Source organism: Thunnus thynnus, chromosome 13 (assembly GCF_963924715.1).
Source record: "Thunnus thynnus chromosome 13, fThuThy2.1, whole genome shotgun sequence".
NCBI lineage: Eukaryota > Metazoa > Chordata > Actinopteri > Scombriformes > Scombridae > Thunnus > Thunnus thynnus.
The window spans coordinates 13,666,463-13,679,153 of NC_089529.1; the positions used below are offsets into that span (position 1 = coordinate 13,666,463).

General features: G+C 36.6%; 1 protein-coding gene across 1 annotated transcript; it reads left to right on the top strand.

The window, feature by feature from the left end:
* The first annotated feature begins 228 nt into the window (after positions 1–228).
* Positions 229–9,403, top strand: tmem135 (transmembrane protein 135). The gene is made up of 15 exons (XM_067608141.1): positions 229–399; positions 908–1,035; positions 2,664–2,756; positions 2,977–3,010; positions 3,125–3,190; positions 3,843–3,889; positions 3,996–4,037; positions 4,131–4,307; positions 4,420–4,489; positions 4,607–4,774; positions 5,099–5,162; positions 5,288–5,364; positions 6,176–6,274; positions 6,381–6,448; positions 6,671–9,403. The coding sequence occupies exons 1-15, from the start codon at positions 262–264 to the stop codon at positions 6,819–6,821; spliced, it is 1,422 nt and encodes a 473-aa protein (XP_067464242.1). The 5' UTR covers positions 229–261; the 3' UTR covers positions 6,822–9,403.
* The last annotated feature ends 3,288 nt before the right edge of the window (positions 9,404–12,691 follow it).

The following is a 12,691-nucleotide window of genomic DNA, read 5'->3' on the forward strand; positions in this document are numbered from 1 at the left end:
AAGATTTTACAATAAAAATATGTAAAATATATTCTAAGTGAGAAGAGTATACTGTTTTATGAAGGTTTCGTAGTAAAACACTGGATAGGGACAATAATTCACCAATCTACAGTTAATCACTGATCCAGCATAAAGTTTATTGATCATGGCCGTGCACGATCCTTTAGCGTGACCGCGCACCCCCTCGCCCCCCCTCCAAACAGTGAACGCGCACGGTAGCGCGTCGCCGCCTCTCTGCTGTTTGGTCGTCAGAATACAGACATGGCTGCTCTCAGTAAGATACCGCACAGCTGCTACGAGATCGGTCACACCTGGAGCCCGTCGTGTGTGCAGTCTGCCGTGGATGTAACCAGGGGTGCTTTGGAGGTTTCCTTTAAAATATATGCCCCTCTTTATCTGGTACGTGTTGCCGTTTGACCTCACATATTTGGACATGTAACATTAGGTTAGACTCTGAAGCTAAAGTTAGCTAACATTAGCCAACCAAGTGAGGCTAACTAACCTAAGTTCTGGGAAAACATCGTAAATATTAACTGACACTCTTAACTAGCTTCAAGTTCAAGTTTATGGACGTGCACAAAGTCAGACACATTGCAGGCACAATGCTACTCTTTAAAAACATAGCATAATGTACACTTATGTTAATTAAACAGTAAGTTAGTTAACTGTAAATAACATCTGACATACACACAGACGAATTCCAGCGTAAAAGTTAGTTAAATCCAGTTTTGTCAAGTTCTCATGTCAGTTTTTGGTGTCACACGGGGAAGCTTATCTCGTATCTTCAGATCTTTAGTTAGCTTAGGTTTCAAGGGTAAAGTTTACCTCGGTTGAACAACAAGTTTGCTCAGCTTCCGTGCAGTGATTTGTGACAGCAGTGACTGACAGTGACCTTATTGTGTTGCAGATAGCAGCAGTTCTAAGGAGAAGGAAGAAGGATTACTACATAAAACGGCTCCTCCCTGAGATTCTACAGTCTTCCTCTTTCCTCACTGCCAATGGAGGTCTCTACATTGTTTTCTTCTGCATTCTCAGGTTAGCAGGTGTCTATGTACATTTTCACTCTTTCTCACTGCACCATTGTAGCTTTTCTCTTTTTTCCATTTGCAGCTTCCCATTCAGGGTTAAGGGAAACATAAATATTGATATTTAGTGGTTGATTCTCAGTTTTTCCCCCACTTACACTTATGATAGAGTGTTAGACATCATAGCAAAAGCCTTAACCCCACTTTTAGATTTATGAAACCTTTATTTTGCGATTTCACTGATATTTGTACATTCAGGCCACATTAGAACAGGTCCAGATCCACCCCTCTCACCATCTCACTGCTCATGCCTAAACCTAACCAAGTGGGTGTGTAATGTAGTAATGTAGGTGTGTCATATAGATACTCCAAGTCTGCAGATAGACCTACTTGGTCACAGCGCTTGGTTAAAATTAAAAAGGTTGTGCACCTTTTAATTTACTTCCCAAAGGAATACAATACAGACAACTGCACTTTGTACATAGTTTTGTTTTTATCGTGCAAACAATACAAAAATGTGTGTGTGTGTTTTAAAACAGGTTTTTGTTTTTACAATGTTTGTGTGTTTGGCTTATTTTACAAAAAAAACATCACTAGTTCAAATAGCCTCCCCTAATGACTGTGTCTAACGAAATGAAGAATTATGACACATTATTTTATGAGCAGTAGCAAGTTAAAATAGCGTATGAATGAGAATTCACGCCAGTATCATTCTCATAGGGTTGCTACCATGTGAGCATGAGGTTCTGTCTGACTTTTTATTTCTCTTCCTAGACCATTTGAATATGGAATTATGCTAGTGAGTCGATATATTTAAAAAGCACAATATTTGTTTTGTATATTAAAGTTACATGTCACATTTTGAAGCTCAGAATCTAAGAACTGTACTCAGCCTGGACCTTGAAAGTCCTGAGGATAATGAGGTTCTTCCAGTAACACTCGTTGACTTCTTGCTTATTCACAGAATATTTTGTTTGTACGCCCCCTGGCGTCTCAGAGAATACCGCCCCAAACAACGCGTTGAGTATAAATACCTCTGTGCATGCGCGTAGCTCACATGCTATCTGCGGAGGCCCACGCCACGGTGTCTTGCGCGAGTATAAATGAGGCTTAACATTCTTTCATAAGTGTAAGTGGTGAAAAAACGGAGAATCCACCACTAAATATCAATATTTATGTCTCTCTGAATTTTCCCCTTAACTTTTCCCTTAACTCTGAATTGGAAGCTGTGAATAGGAAACTAACTTCAGTGTCGTATCCCAGCAGACAGCTCAGTTGAAATTAAGATGCAATAAATGTAAGATTTTCAGAGGCTAAATTGATGCATCTGTGGACTAGTGGGTCATTGGAATTTAATTGCTCCTAACATGAACAAAGCAAAAGCATTTTGGAGCTGCTTATGGTCAAAGAGCTGCTCACAATTAAAGATGACTATATAGACTGTTCATGGCCATATAAATATTGTAAATATGCCTTTTAAATAATATTTCTCTTTTGATTTTAAAAAAGTAAGGACTATGACCAAAACATTGCTTCTTAAAAGAAGCTCAGTGCTGACTGTGTGCTTGAGTCCATTATTTCAGGTTAAGAACACACACACACACCCACAGAAATAACACTGAATATTTCTGATTTAAGGAAACTGCTGGGAGGGTTTTACTCCTGGTCTGCTGGGTTTGGCTCAGCACTGCCTGCCTCCTATATTGCCATCCTCCTGGAGCGCAAGAGCAGGTGAGATTCCTGTCTACTTTCTATATTTACTTAACTATATTTAGCTTTCATCCCCTACTGTCTGAAAGTCAACCTGTGTTTTGAATTTAAAAAAAAAAAAAAGTCTTTCCAGTACAACACTGGAGCTCTTTAAGCTACTGGACACATCTAAAGTATTGGAAATATAGACAGTGTGTTTGTTGAGAACCTTTATGTATTCTCCCTTTCTCGCCCATGCCAGGAGAGGACTGCTGACAATATACATGACAAATCTTGTAAGAGCTTCTCTGTTCTTTTCAACATGTTTTTGTTGTACATTAGATTTATATTACACATCGTCTGTTTTTGACACACAGCGTATATATGTAACAGAATACTCTTGTTGTCAGGCCACTGAGACCTTGTTCCGTATGGGAGTGACAAGAGGGATCATCAAACCCATTAAACATGGCGAGGTAAGACGAGAGAAAGGTTTGGTTGAGCTGAAAGTGAAGGGAGCTGAATAATAGTTGCGTACAGTAGGGCCTTGTCTCTCCCCGGGTAAATTAGCTTCTATTTAAGCTTTGGCTGCTAGAAATAACTGGCTTCTTTGTGAATAGAGTTGCTAATGACTAAACACATTTTAAACTTCACATTAGGTAAACACTGCTTGATTGATAGCTGCAGAAAGAAAATACGCCCCAGTTACACTTTTTTTTAGGTCAGGCGATAGAGCGTACTCAGTTTTCTTGCACATGTTGCCAGTGTCAAACGTGTTTGTCCATTTCAAGTGACAAAGACATACATGTGCTTGTGTCATTGAATATTATAAAAAGATTTGTGATCAGATGTGTCAAATTATGAAGTAAATTTCTGTTAAACTTGATAGCAGTCTTTGTCTCTCGAAGATCAAATGTGTCACTGTCATCTCGGTTTGACCATACGTTCAATATGGCCTCAGTGTCGATGACAGTAATTGGATTGTTGCTAAAAATGACAAATAAATAAACAAATAGCCACTGATGACCTTCATGTATTTATTGGCTCTCCCCATCATGGTGGTGAAATGATTTGTTTACGTTTCACCTGCTGTCCTGATTCCCTCTTCCTGTCTCTGCTTCTCATTAGGTGCTGCTGTTCTGCATCACTGCATCTCTCTACATGTTCTTCTTCAGGTCAGAGCAGCACAGATTGTTACAGTGAAATGTGGAATATTGATCAATTTGTTATTATGAAACAAGAGCTGATGTTTCGAGTTAAAATGTGTGTTTCATACTGCAGGAGTAAAGATGGTCTCAAAGGCTTTGCCTTCTCTGCATTAAAGTAAGTTGCCCCGCTTCCTATCGATGTCTTTATTCATATACTTGACGGTGTTTTGGTAGAGCTCACAGAAGTGGTGTGGATTTTCTCTCACAGGTTCATCATTGGCAAGGAAGAGATTCCATCTCACTCTGCGGTGACAGAGCACGCTCACACAAGGCCCCTTGAGAGGACAGCTGCTGTAGAGACCGAGGATTCACAGGCGCCAACAGAAAGGCCCAACCCCAGGAGGAAAACTCTGGTAGCGTACACCAGGGAACTGTTAGAGTCAATGTGAGGGAATACACACTTTTACACAGATGCACAACAACACATTGGCTTGTACAGGTTGCTCAGTATTTACTCTTTTTTTTTTTAATAAAATGTTTTTTCTTAAATAATCCAGATGCAAACATGGTCCACGACACAGATGTTGTAAGCATTACCAGGACAACTGCATTTCCTACTGTATTAAAGTAAGACATTTTCTTACCCAAGATCTTACTCTTTGTGTTGATGGATTTACAGCCCTCAAATTCTATTTATATTCTTCTATAATTACATCTAAGAATTTTGTCTTTTCTTCTGTCCAGGGTTTTGTCAGGATGTTCAGTGTTGGATACCTGATTCAGTGTTGTCTTAAAGTGCCCTCAGCATTCAGACAGATGTTCTCTAAACCCTCACGGCTCCCGTCCGTCTTCTACAACAAAGAGAACTTCCAGCTAGGAGCCTTTCTAGGGTCTTTCGTCAGTATCTACAAGGTACATTTTATATTGTTTTGTTTTTCTTTTTTCCTCTGACAACATTTTCTCTTTCTTTACTTACTTTTTTTTTTCTTCTTTGCTTCCTTTCTTGCTTTCAGGTGCTTTATTAGCAAAAATATTTACAAACAATTGTGCCAAAGTATCAGAATATATCGTCTACAATATATATTTCTGTGTTTCCCGTCTCCTCAAAGACACATTTGATCTGTAATCTCTTTGAATTTTTCTCACATTTTTGCTAGCATTCCCCATTTCTTTCCTATCTTAGTATTTCTTGTGTTGTCTTGTGAGTATAATGTTGTTTGTTTTTCTTTCACTCAGGGAACAAGCTGCTTGCTGCGCTGGATGCGTGATATTGACGATGAACTCCATGCACTGGTAGCTGGTAAGATTGTGTAAACTGTCAAATAAAATGCTTTTTTTGAACAATCCTCCTCTGATTTTGTCGTTTCTCAGCTGATTAACTCTGCTGGACAATTGTCTCTTTGCCTTTTTTCTCTGTCTTTCAAGGCTTTCTGGCTGGAACTTCAATGTTCTTCTACAAAAGCACAACGATATCCATGTATCTCTTCTCAAAGCTGGTGGAGGTAAAAGAAAAAATATATATATTCATATATAGATTCATATATAACATCACAGAAACAAGTGCAACTGATTGGAGTAAAAATACAATTGCATTATCAAGAAAATATACAAACACAAATTAATCTTGCATCTCAAGGAAGGATAAATGACATTGACTGAACATCATACAAAATAAAAATCACCTCAAATGATAAATAACCCTATATTAAAATATAAAATAGTATTGTTAGGGTCACTGATACACATCTCTGTGTGTTTAGTTAAAAAATGATTTAGAAGCCTTCATACATGAAGGTGTTTACATGCAGCAGGTCAGTTGAATTTTTCTCCGACCCTTAATCCGACCTATTTCTTTTAACTGTTGTTTTGATGCAAGACATTGCTTCCTGATAGAGGTTGGAGGATGCATCAGTGCAGCTAATGATCTCTCCTTTCATCTTGTGTAGCACAATTTTTGTCTTGTCTACCATTTTGGTATTAAACCATTATCAGTCATTTTGACAGTAGTAATGCCACTTCAGAATGATTTTTATCATCAAGGAACAGCATTTAGAGCAGCACTTCCTATTTTTTGTGGTTGGATTGCACACATAGATATACACATAGATATGTTATATGTACAACTTCTTAATCTTGCATGTATGCCTTTACTTGCAGTATGGTTGCTTTTATTCAGAGCCATGTAGAAATGTTTTGAAAATGGTAGTTGTTGCCAAGTTGACTTAGATGTTGGTATATGTCTCTGCTTATCTATGGTTTATCTGGATTGGTCAGTTTATCATTAACAGCACGTGGAATAATCTCTGTTTTTAGACCATGTACTTCAAGGGCATTGAGGCCGGCCGGTTCCCTTACTTTCCTCAGGCAGACACAGTCATATATGCCATCTCCACTGCTATCTGTTTTCAAGCTGTAAGTAACACATAAACAAACATGCATACCTACGCACTTAAATGTGCTTCACACACATTTTTCTGCTGAGTAAGGAAACAATGTATGACTTATTATCGTTACACAGGCTGTGATGGAAGTGCAGAACCTCAGGCCTTCATACTGGAAGTTCCTGCTGCGGTTAACTAAGGGCAGGTAAGGATATTTGGTGTGGAATCTGTCAGTAGTGTTTTATTTTAAAATTGTGTATCCATATCAGAGAAAAGTGGCTCCTTTATTTATTTACAGATAATAGATTCTAACATTTTTTGGAATTTCTTGACAGGACAAGATTGTCAGTAACCTAAGTGATCCTCACTGAATCTTATTTAGATGACAGTGAGTGTTACATAGATTATTTTGTGTCTCCTCTCCTAGGTTTGCTCTCATGAACCGACAGGTGCTGGATATATTTGGGACACAGGCCTCCAGGGACTTTAAAGGCTTTGTGCCCAAACTGGACCCACGTTACACCACGATGCCCAGCCAAACAGTCCTTCCACCAGGAGCCGACATCCAACTGGGATGACGTGGGACCACGCACTGGGAGGGGCTTTAGGGTTACCACAGTGGGAAATGTGGCTGTTCTTTCTGACTGACTTATGGGTTTTTTTAAAAAGGTGTTAGCAGCTCAGAAGTGGTGATGTTGTGTTAGGAAATGGGATAATCTTTGGAGGATGTAAAAGCCCAAGATCTGAACAAAGCAGGGGGTCCTGAGTGTCAAGTGTTGTACACGCACACTTACTGTCAGCGATTGAACACATACAGGTAACTGGTAAAATAAATTAAATGCATAAATTCATTAAAAATGACAATTGTTTTAATAGCAGTACTGCCCTAATGAAACTCAGTAGTAGAGGACAAATACTAATAAGAAAACTATATGAATGAGGACCATAAATCAACAGTGATTTATATTTTGTTGACAATTTGCATTTGGCAGGATGACATTAACCTTTTCCACAAGTTATAGATGGTAGTAGTAAGGTTCATATAGAATGAATTCTTCTAAATCACCAAAAAACTCTAAATTGATTTATTGGGATCAAAAAATGACTTGGCTTAGGATACAACATTCCTTAAATCATTGTGTTTCTTCATTTTACAAGTTACCTGTAGGTTGATACTGACTGAATTCATTGTGGTCATTTGGTAGCTTTCATGTCAGAGGATGAAACTCACTTATTTTGGAACAGGCATGATACCTTTTATTTGACTCTGATTTAAGAGCAAGAGCAAGGATTTGAGATTATTATTCCCTGATCATTTCTGAATGTGTCCTTTTTCAAGACAATTGGTGCAACTGATGAGAACTAGAATTATGTAACTTTATCAGATATTGTAGTCTGTAGTAGACTATGAGAGGTGTATTTAGATTTATGATGTAAATGTGGGAAGTAACCAGTTGATTTTCTTTTCATAATTTCAGTGATTTTTGAATGCAATTGAGGTTTTTTTTTTTCTTTACTCACATTGGGGTTTTTTTTAGATTACACTTGACAACAATGACTGCAATGGAGTGAGGCACCCTAATAGGTACTTAACAGGTAGAAAGCATGCACAATTTCACCTTGAAGGCACAGTAATGGGTAGTAAATACAGCTAAGAAACATTTTGGAAATCTGATATTTATTAACTAGTTATTACTTTTTTTTTTTTTGCAGAAACCACATTGAGACACCTGTTTACATGCACACAAGAAAACAGATTATCATGAGAATGCATTTACACACAGTGCTTTAACATGATTACTTTAAAACTTGCATTTACAGTTTCCAGATTGTGAATAATCACATTTCTCCTTCACTGTATCTTTATTAAGAATTTGGCATATTTGAAGTGCATGAAAAAGTTCATGTTATGTAAGAAACATGCAGTCATAAATTGTGTTACAGCTTAAAGAGATTATTTGGTCAGGACTTAATAAGTGAGTCAATAAGAGTCTGGAGGAGAACTGTTTTTCATACTGTGTACATGTGTCAAATCTGGTTTTAACAAATCTGGTTGTATTGAATTATTTTGGTTACAAAATATTTCCAGTACTCCCACCGCACTGCTGTCACATTGATATATTTCCTGTCCTGGGAGTTTGGCACATAGTTATAGTTGGATACTTGGTGTCTTTTCCTCCTCTGGTTTACAGTAAAAGACATGATTACAGTTCTCTGTTAAACTGAAAAATTATAACAGTTTGATCAGAGAATAGGCTCCTACACATAGAAACAGCCTTTCATTTACAAATGTATTCTGTGAGTTAAATCATTGTACAATTGTAGGAGTTGAGACTTTGAAACGTGATAAACTGATGGATAAGATAAAGTGGCCCAACTGACAGTGGAAGAGAAACTACATCTGTAGCTTCATTTAGTGCAAAGTCTGAATTACTTGCAAATGACTTTTAAAGCTTTGAACCACAGAATATATAGTCTACCATAATTTCAAGAAGTCATATTGCTAAAGTCATAAGATCCATCCTGGCGCAATGTTCTCTGGAGGGTTTTAGATTAGAAATTACTTAATTTTAATATTGACTCATACAGGCCAAACTTTCCCAAACAAAGTTTTTTTATGGTTCTTGTGGTTTAAGCTCATCAAATATAAAACTGGTGTTGGCTGTCAGTTCCGAGGTGAATCAAATATTTAAAATCCACATTTATTGAAAGGTAGTTTACAAAGAAATTTGGTACCACACACAAGGAGTGTTTCTGTGAATAAAAAGACCACAGCTCTGTTTGCTTTTGTTTTTGTCTCTGAGACATAAGGATGAATGCCAAAAAGATTTTTTTGTGTTTTAAATCTTTTATGTTCTCTGAAAAGTGTGTATTACATTTCTTACTAAGAGAAAAAAACATCACAGAGGTTCTGAAGTTAATGAAATAATGAGCATGGTGGTTACTTCTGTGATTTATGTAATATTTCTAAATGCATATTAGACTATTGCATTGTATCTTCAAATCTTCAAGTGGACCATTCTTCATTCCGGATGTGAAATGATTGCATACAATTGAACTATAAAATAGTTTAATTCTACATCTTCTTGTACAGATCTCATATTTCTGTCAGTTATTTAAACTGCCAGTTTGTTTATATTAAAATATTTTTTGATTCCTAGTGCTTGACTTGTTTGTGTCTGTTCAGAGATCTTGTATGATTTTGAAGTAAAGGAACATTTTTTGATGTTGGTTGTTTCAAAAAAGCAAAATAAAGTTCAGGCATTTTATCTTCATCCAGGGCAGAGGTTCTCAACCTGGAGGTGATTAATGATTAATGAGTAAGTGGGGGGAAAAACTGATTTCTCAGACTTTCTCTGTTTTGGGTTGTGAAATGTCAAACAGTCTCATCTTATCGTTAAATTGAACAACATAAAAAATGGAAAAACATGTTGTAGCTGACCTTGACCGTGCTGTAGTCAGAAGACATTTCTTCACTATACAAAGAACCACTGATAATAGTGAACACAGCACAGACAGTACAGGCATGTTGCTCATTCACTGTATTCTTGTAGCATTTCTGTATATCTCAAGACCTCAAGATTAGATCAAATATCTGCAGTAATAGTTACAACTGATTCTAACAGTGCTACATAGTCAGATAATGCATATGTATGTTGCCACCACAAGCTTCAGATAAATTCTCTTGAACTGTGTGCTTTCATTGCTGTGAAATAGTCAATAGTGCTACTTGTTTTCAAAGAAGTGTTACAGGAAGGTACACCATGTTCATTCATTGTCCTCTCCTCAGTCATGTCTCCTTATATTGCAACATTGTTTGAAAAAAAGAAAAACAAACTTTTTAGTGCCATTCTGCATGGTAGCAGTAAAAATAAAAAGGATTCAAGTGAAAGTTATAATGGCTAGTACTAGGTAAATACTTAAGCTTCCAGTCCATTCATGTAGTGTACAGGTGCAGGTTTGTGGTAGAGGCTGAGCAGTGTGATGCTTTGTTGATGTAATGTGTTATTGTAGATCTGTGGCCAAATCCATTACCAGTATAATCGGGGTGTTGGGAATTTGTGGTCAGCTTCACCAACATTTCCAGGGCAGAACAAGATGCCTGTGATTAACCCAATGTAATTTTATAATATATTCATGGGTCCTGCAGGACGATTCCTCATGTGTTTGGTGATCTAAGCCTTTTATCTAACCACATTATGACAAAATGTGGTTTGGTCCATAGTAAAGTATCTTGAAATGGCTGGATTTCCATGAACTTCATGGTGGATATTCATGGTATTAAGAGGATGACTCATAAATGTGGACAGTAATACTGCTTATAAGGAGGACAAATACTGTCATAACAGTCTCTTTTACTCTTTTACTTTGCATAGTCCATGAAATGTATGTTTTTCGTTGTGCCATTCACGCTTAAGTGTCAACTTTGTACACAAGGTATCAAGAACTACTTGCCTGATATCCATTAAAGGATAGGTTTACAATTTTTAAAATCTGTCTCAAAACAATAGTCAGGTGCCCAAATTAACAATGAAATAGGTTTTTTTTGCTATAACCATTCCTCCTCTTCATACCGACTATTAGAAGATTCTTTCATAATGCTCTTATAATGTGAGTGATGGCAGCCAAAATCCACAAGCCTCCTGTGCAAAAATGTATTAAAAAGTTTATCTGAAGCTGATATAAAGCGTCAGATCCAAATGATTAAAATCAAGTAGATATCTTTCAATGTCACAGTCTTTTTAGTGCCTAAGTCCCTCTTTCTGTTACTATACTTCCACCGCGGCTCAACAGGGAAACTCCATTTGATATGACTAACTCAGACTGCTGACGCCTCATAGAAGCTTTAGATCAATTTTTAAATACATTTTTGCACAAAATGACTGTGTGGACACGCTGTGGGTTTTGGCCCCCATTCCTTACTACTATGAAAGCACACTTGAAGGGGATCTTTTAATATCCAGTATGAACAGGAGGAATGATTACAGTGAGCCAAACCTTTCTCAGGGTTCATTTGGCACCTGACTGTTGTTTTAAGAGAGACTTGAAAAGTTGTGAACCTATCCTTTAAATGTGCTATGTATGGTCATCACAGTTAAAATCATGTTTTTAAAGACTCATCCTAACTGGTGCCACCATCAGGCCAAAATTCCCACTTATACACAAGAAATCTAATGCGCAGATTGCTATGAAATTCATTGACTACATTCATGCTGTCCAGAGGGAATTTCAAGAGCTTTCCTCTTGCATCACCCTTAGGCCAAATACTCCTCCTAGTCTGACCAAGAATCATGTTTGATTTACAGGACTGCAATGTCTGCATGTGTTGATGGAGGGCAGCAATGAGGCAACAGTGCTTTTAATATACTCCAAATGGACAAAAGAAGAACTCCATAGTGGGGAAGTATGTAAAGCCTGCTGTGATTCCACATTCAAAGTAGAAGCATGTAACTTAACTGATTCAAAATAAATATGACACCTGAATACTCAAGAAAGCTATTGTGTGCATTTATACTGAAATAATAGTAAAGAACAAATAAGCAATATAGTGTTGTGATGCATATCATTTCTTGGCTAAGGTCTGTAGAAAAAGGTAAATGCTTGATTCATATATGGAATTTGACCCACATAAAGACAGTTCCTGACACCAAGCAATTCTTTTTGTGCTAGTCTTGGTTTGAGCGTGCACGACAAAGCCACTAAAAAGTGCTTCAAACCCCTGAATTACACCAGTTTCCTCTTTAGTAGCAGGATACTGTAGATTCAGGAACAAACAAGCTGACACACTTCCTTACATTAATCTATATTATTGTGTTTCAAGTCTCTTTTGAATGGATGTGTCCATTAAACTGATCTTGTACACATCTGTACATTTATTGAATGCATTTTTTAAAAATTTGTAAGCCATTATTGAATTTGAATGAGGGACACATTTTTGTCATACTTACCCTGTTGATTCTGAATAATCCACAGCCGCACTCTTAACTGACATAAGTATAACTAAATAAATAAATGTGTAAACTGAATGTAGACATGTAGAAAAAAATGAATAAATAAAAAGTAGAAATGCATAAATAAATAAATAAATGTAGAAATAAATGTATAGAAATGGATAAATTAAGAAATTAAGAAATGTAGAAATATATAAATAAATAAATGAATAAACATGGCAATACATAAATACATGTATGTATGAATAAATGTATAAATGCATAAATAAATAAATAAATAAAAGGTTATTTATGGAAATGAAAGAAAATACATCCAAGACATTAATTTATTCATGTCCTTTTTCATCAGGAAACTGTATTTATTTTTAATTGATATAACTATTTAAGTGTTTATCTCTGTTTATTTAGTTGTTAATTTGTTTGTTCATGTTTATGTTTGTATTGACAGGTAACTTTTACACAAAAACAATGTTGTGTACAGGTTCCTACTTTATTTT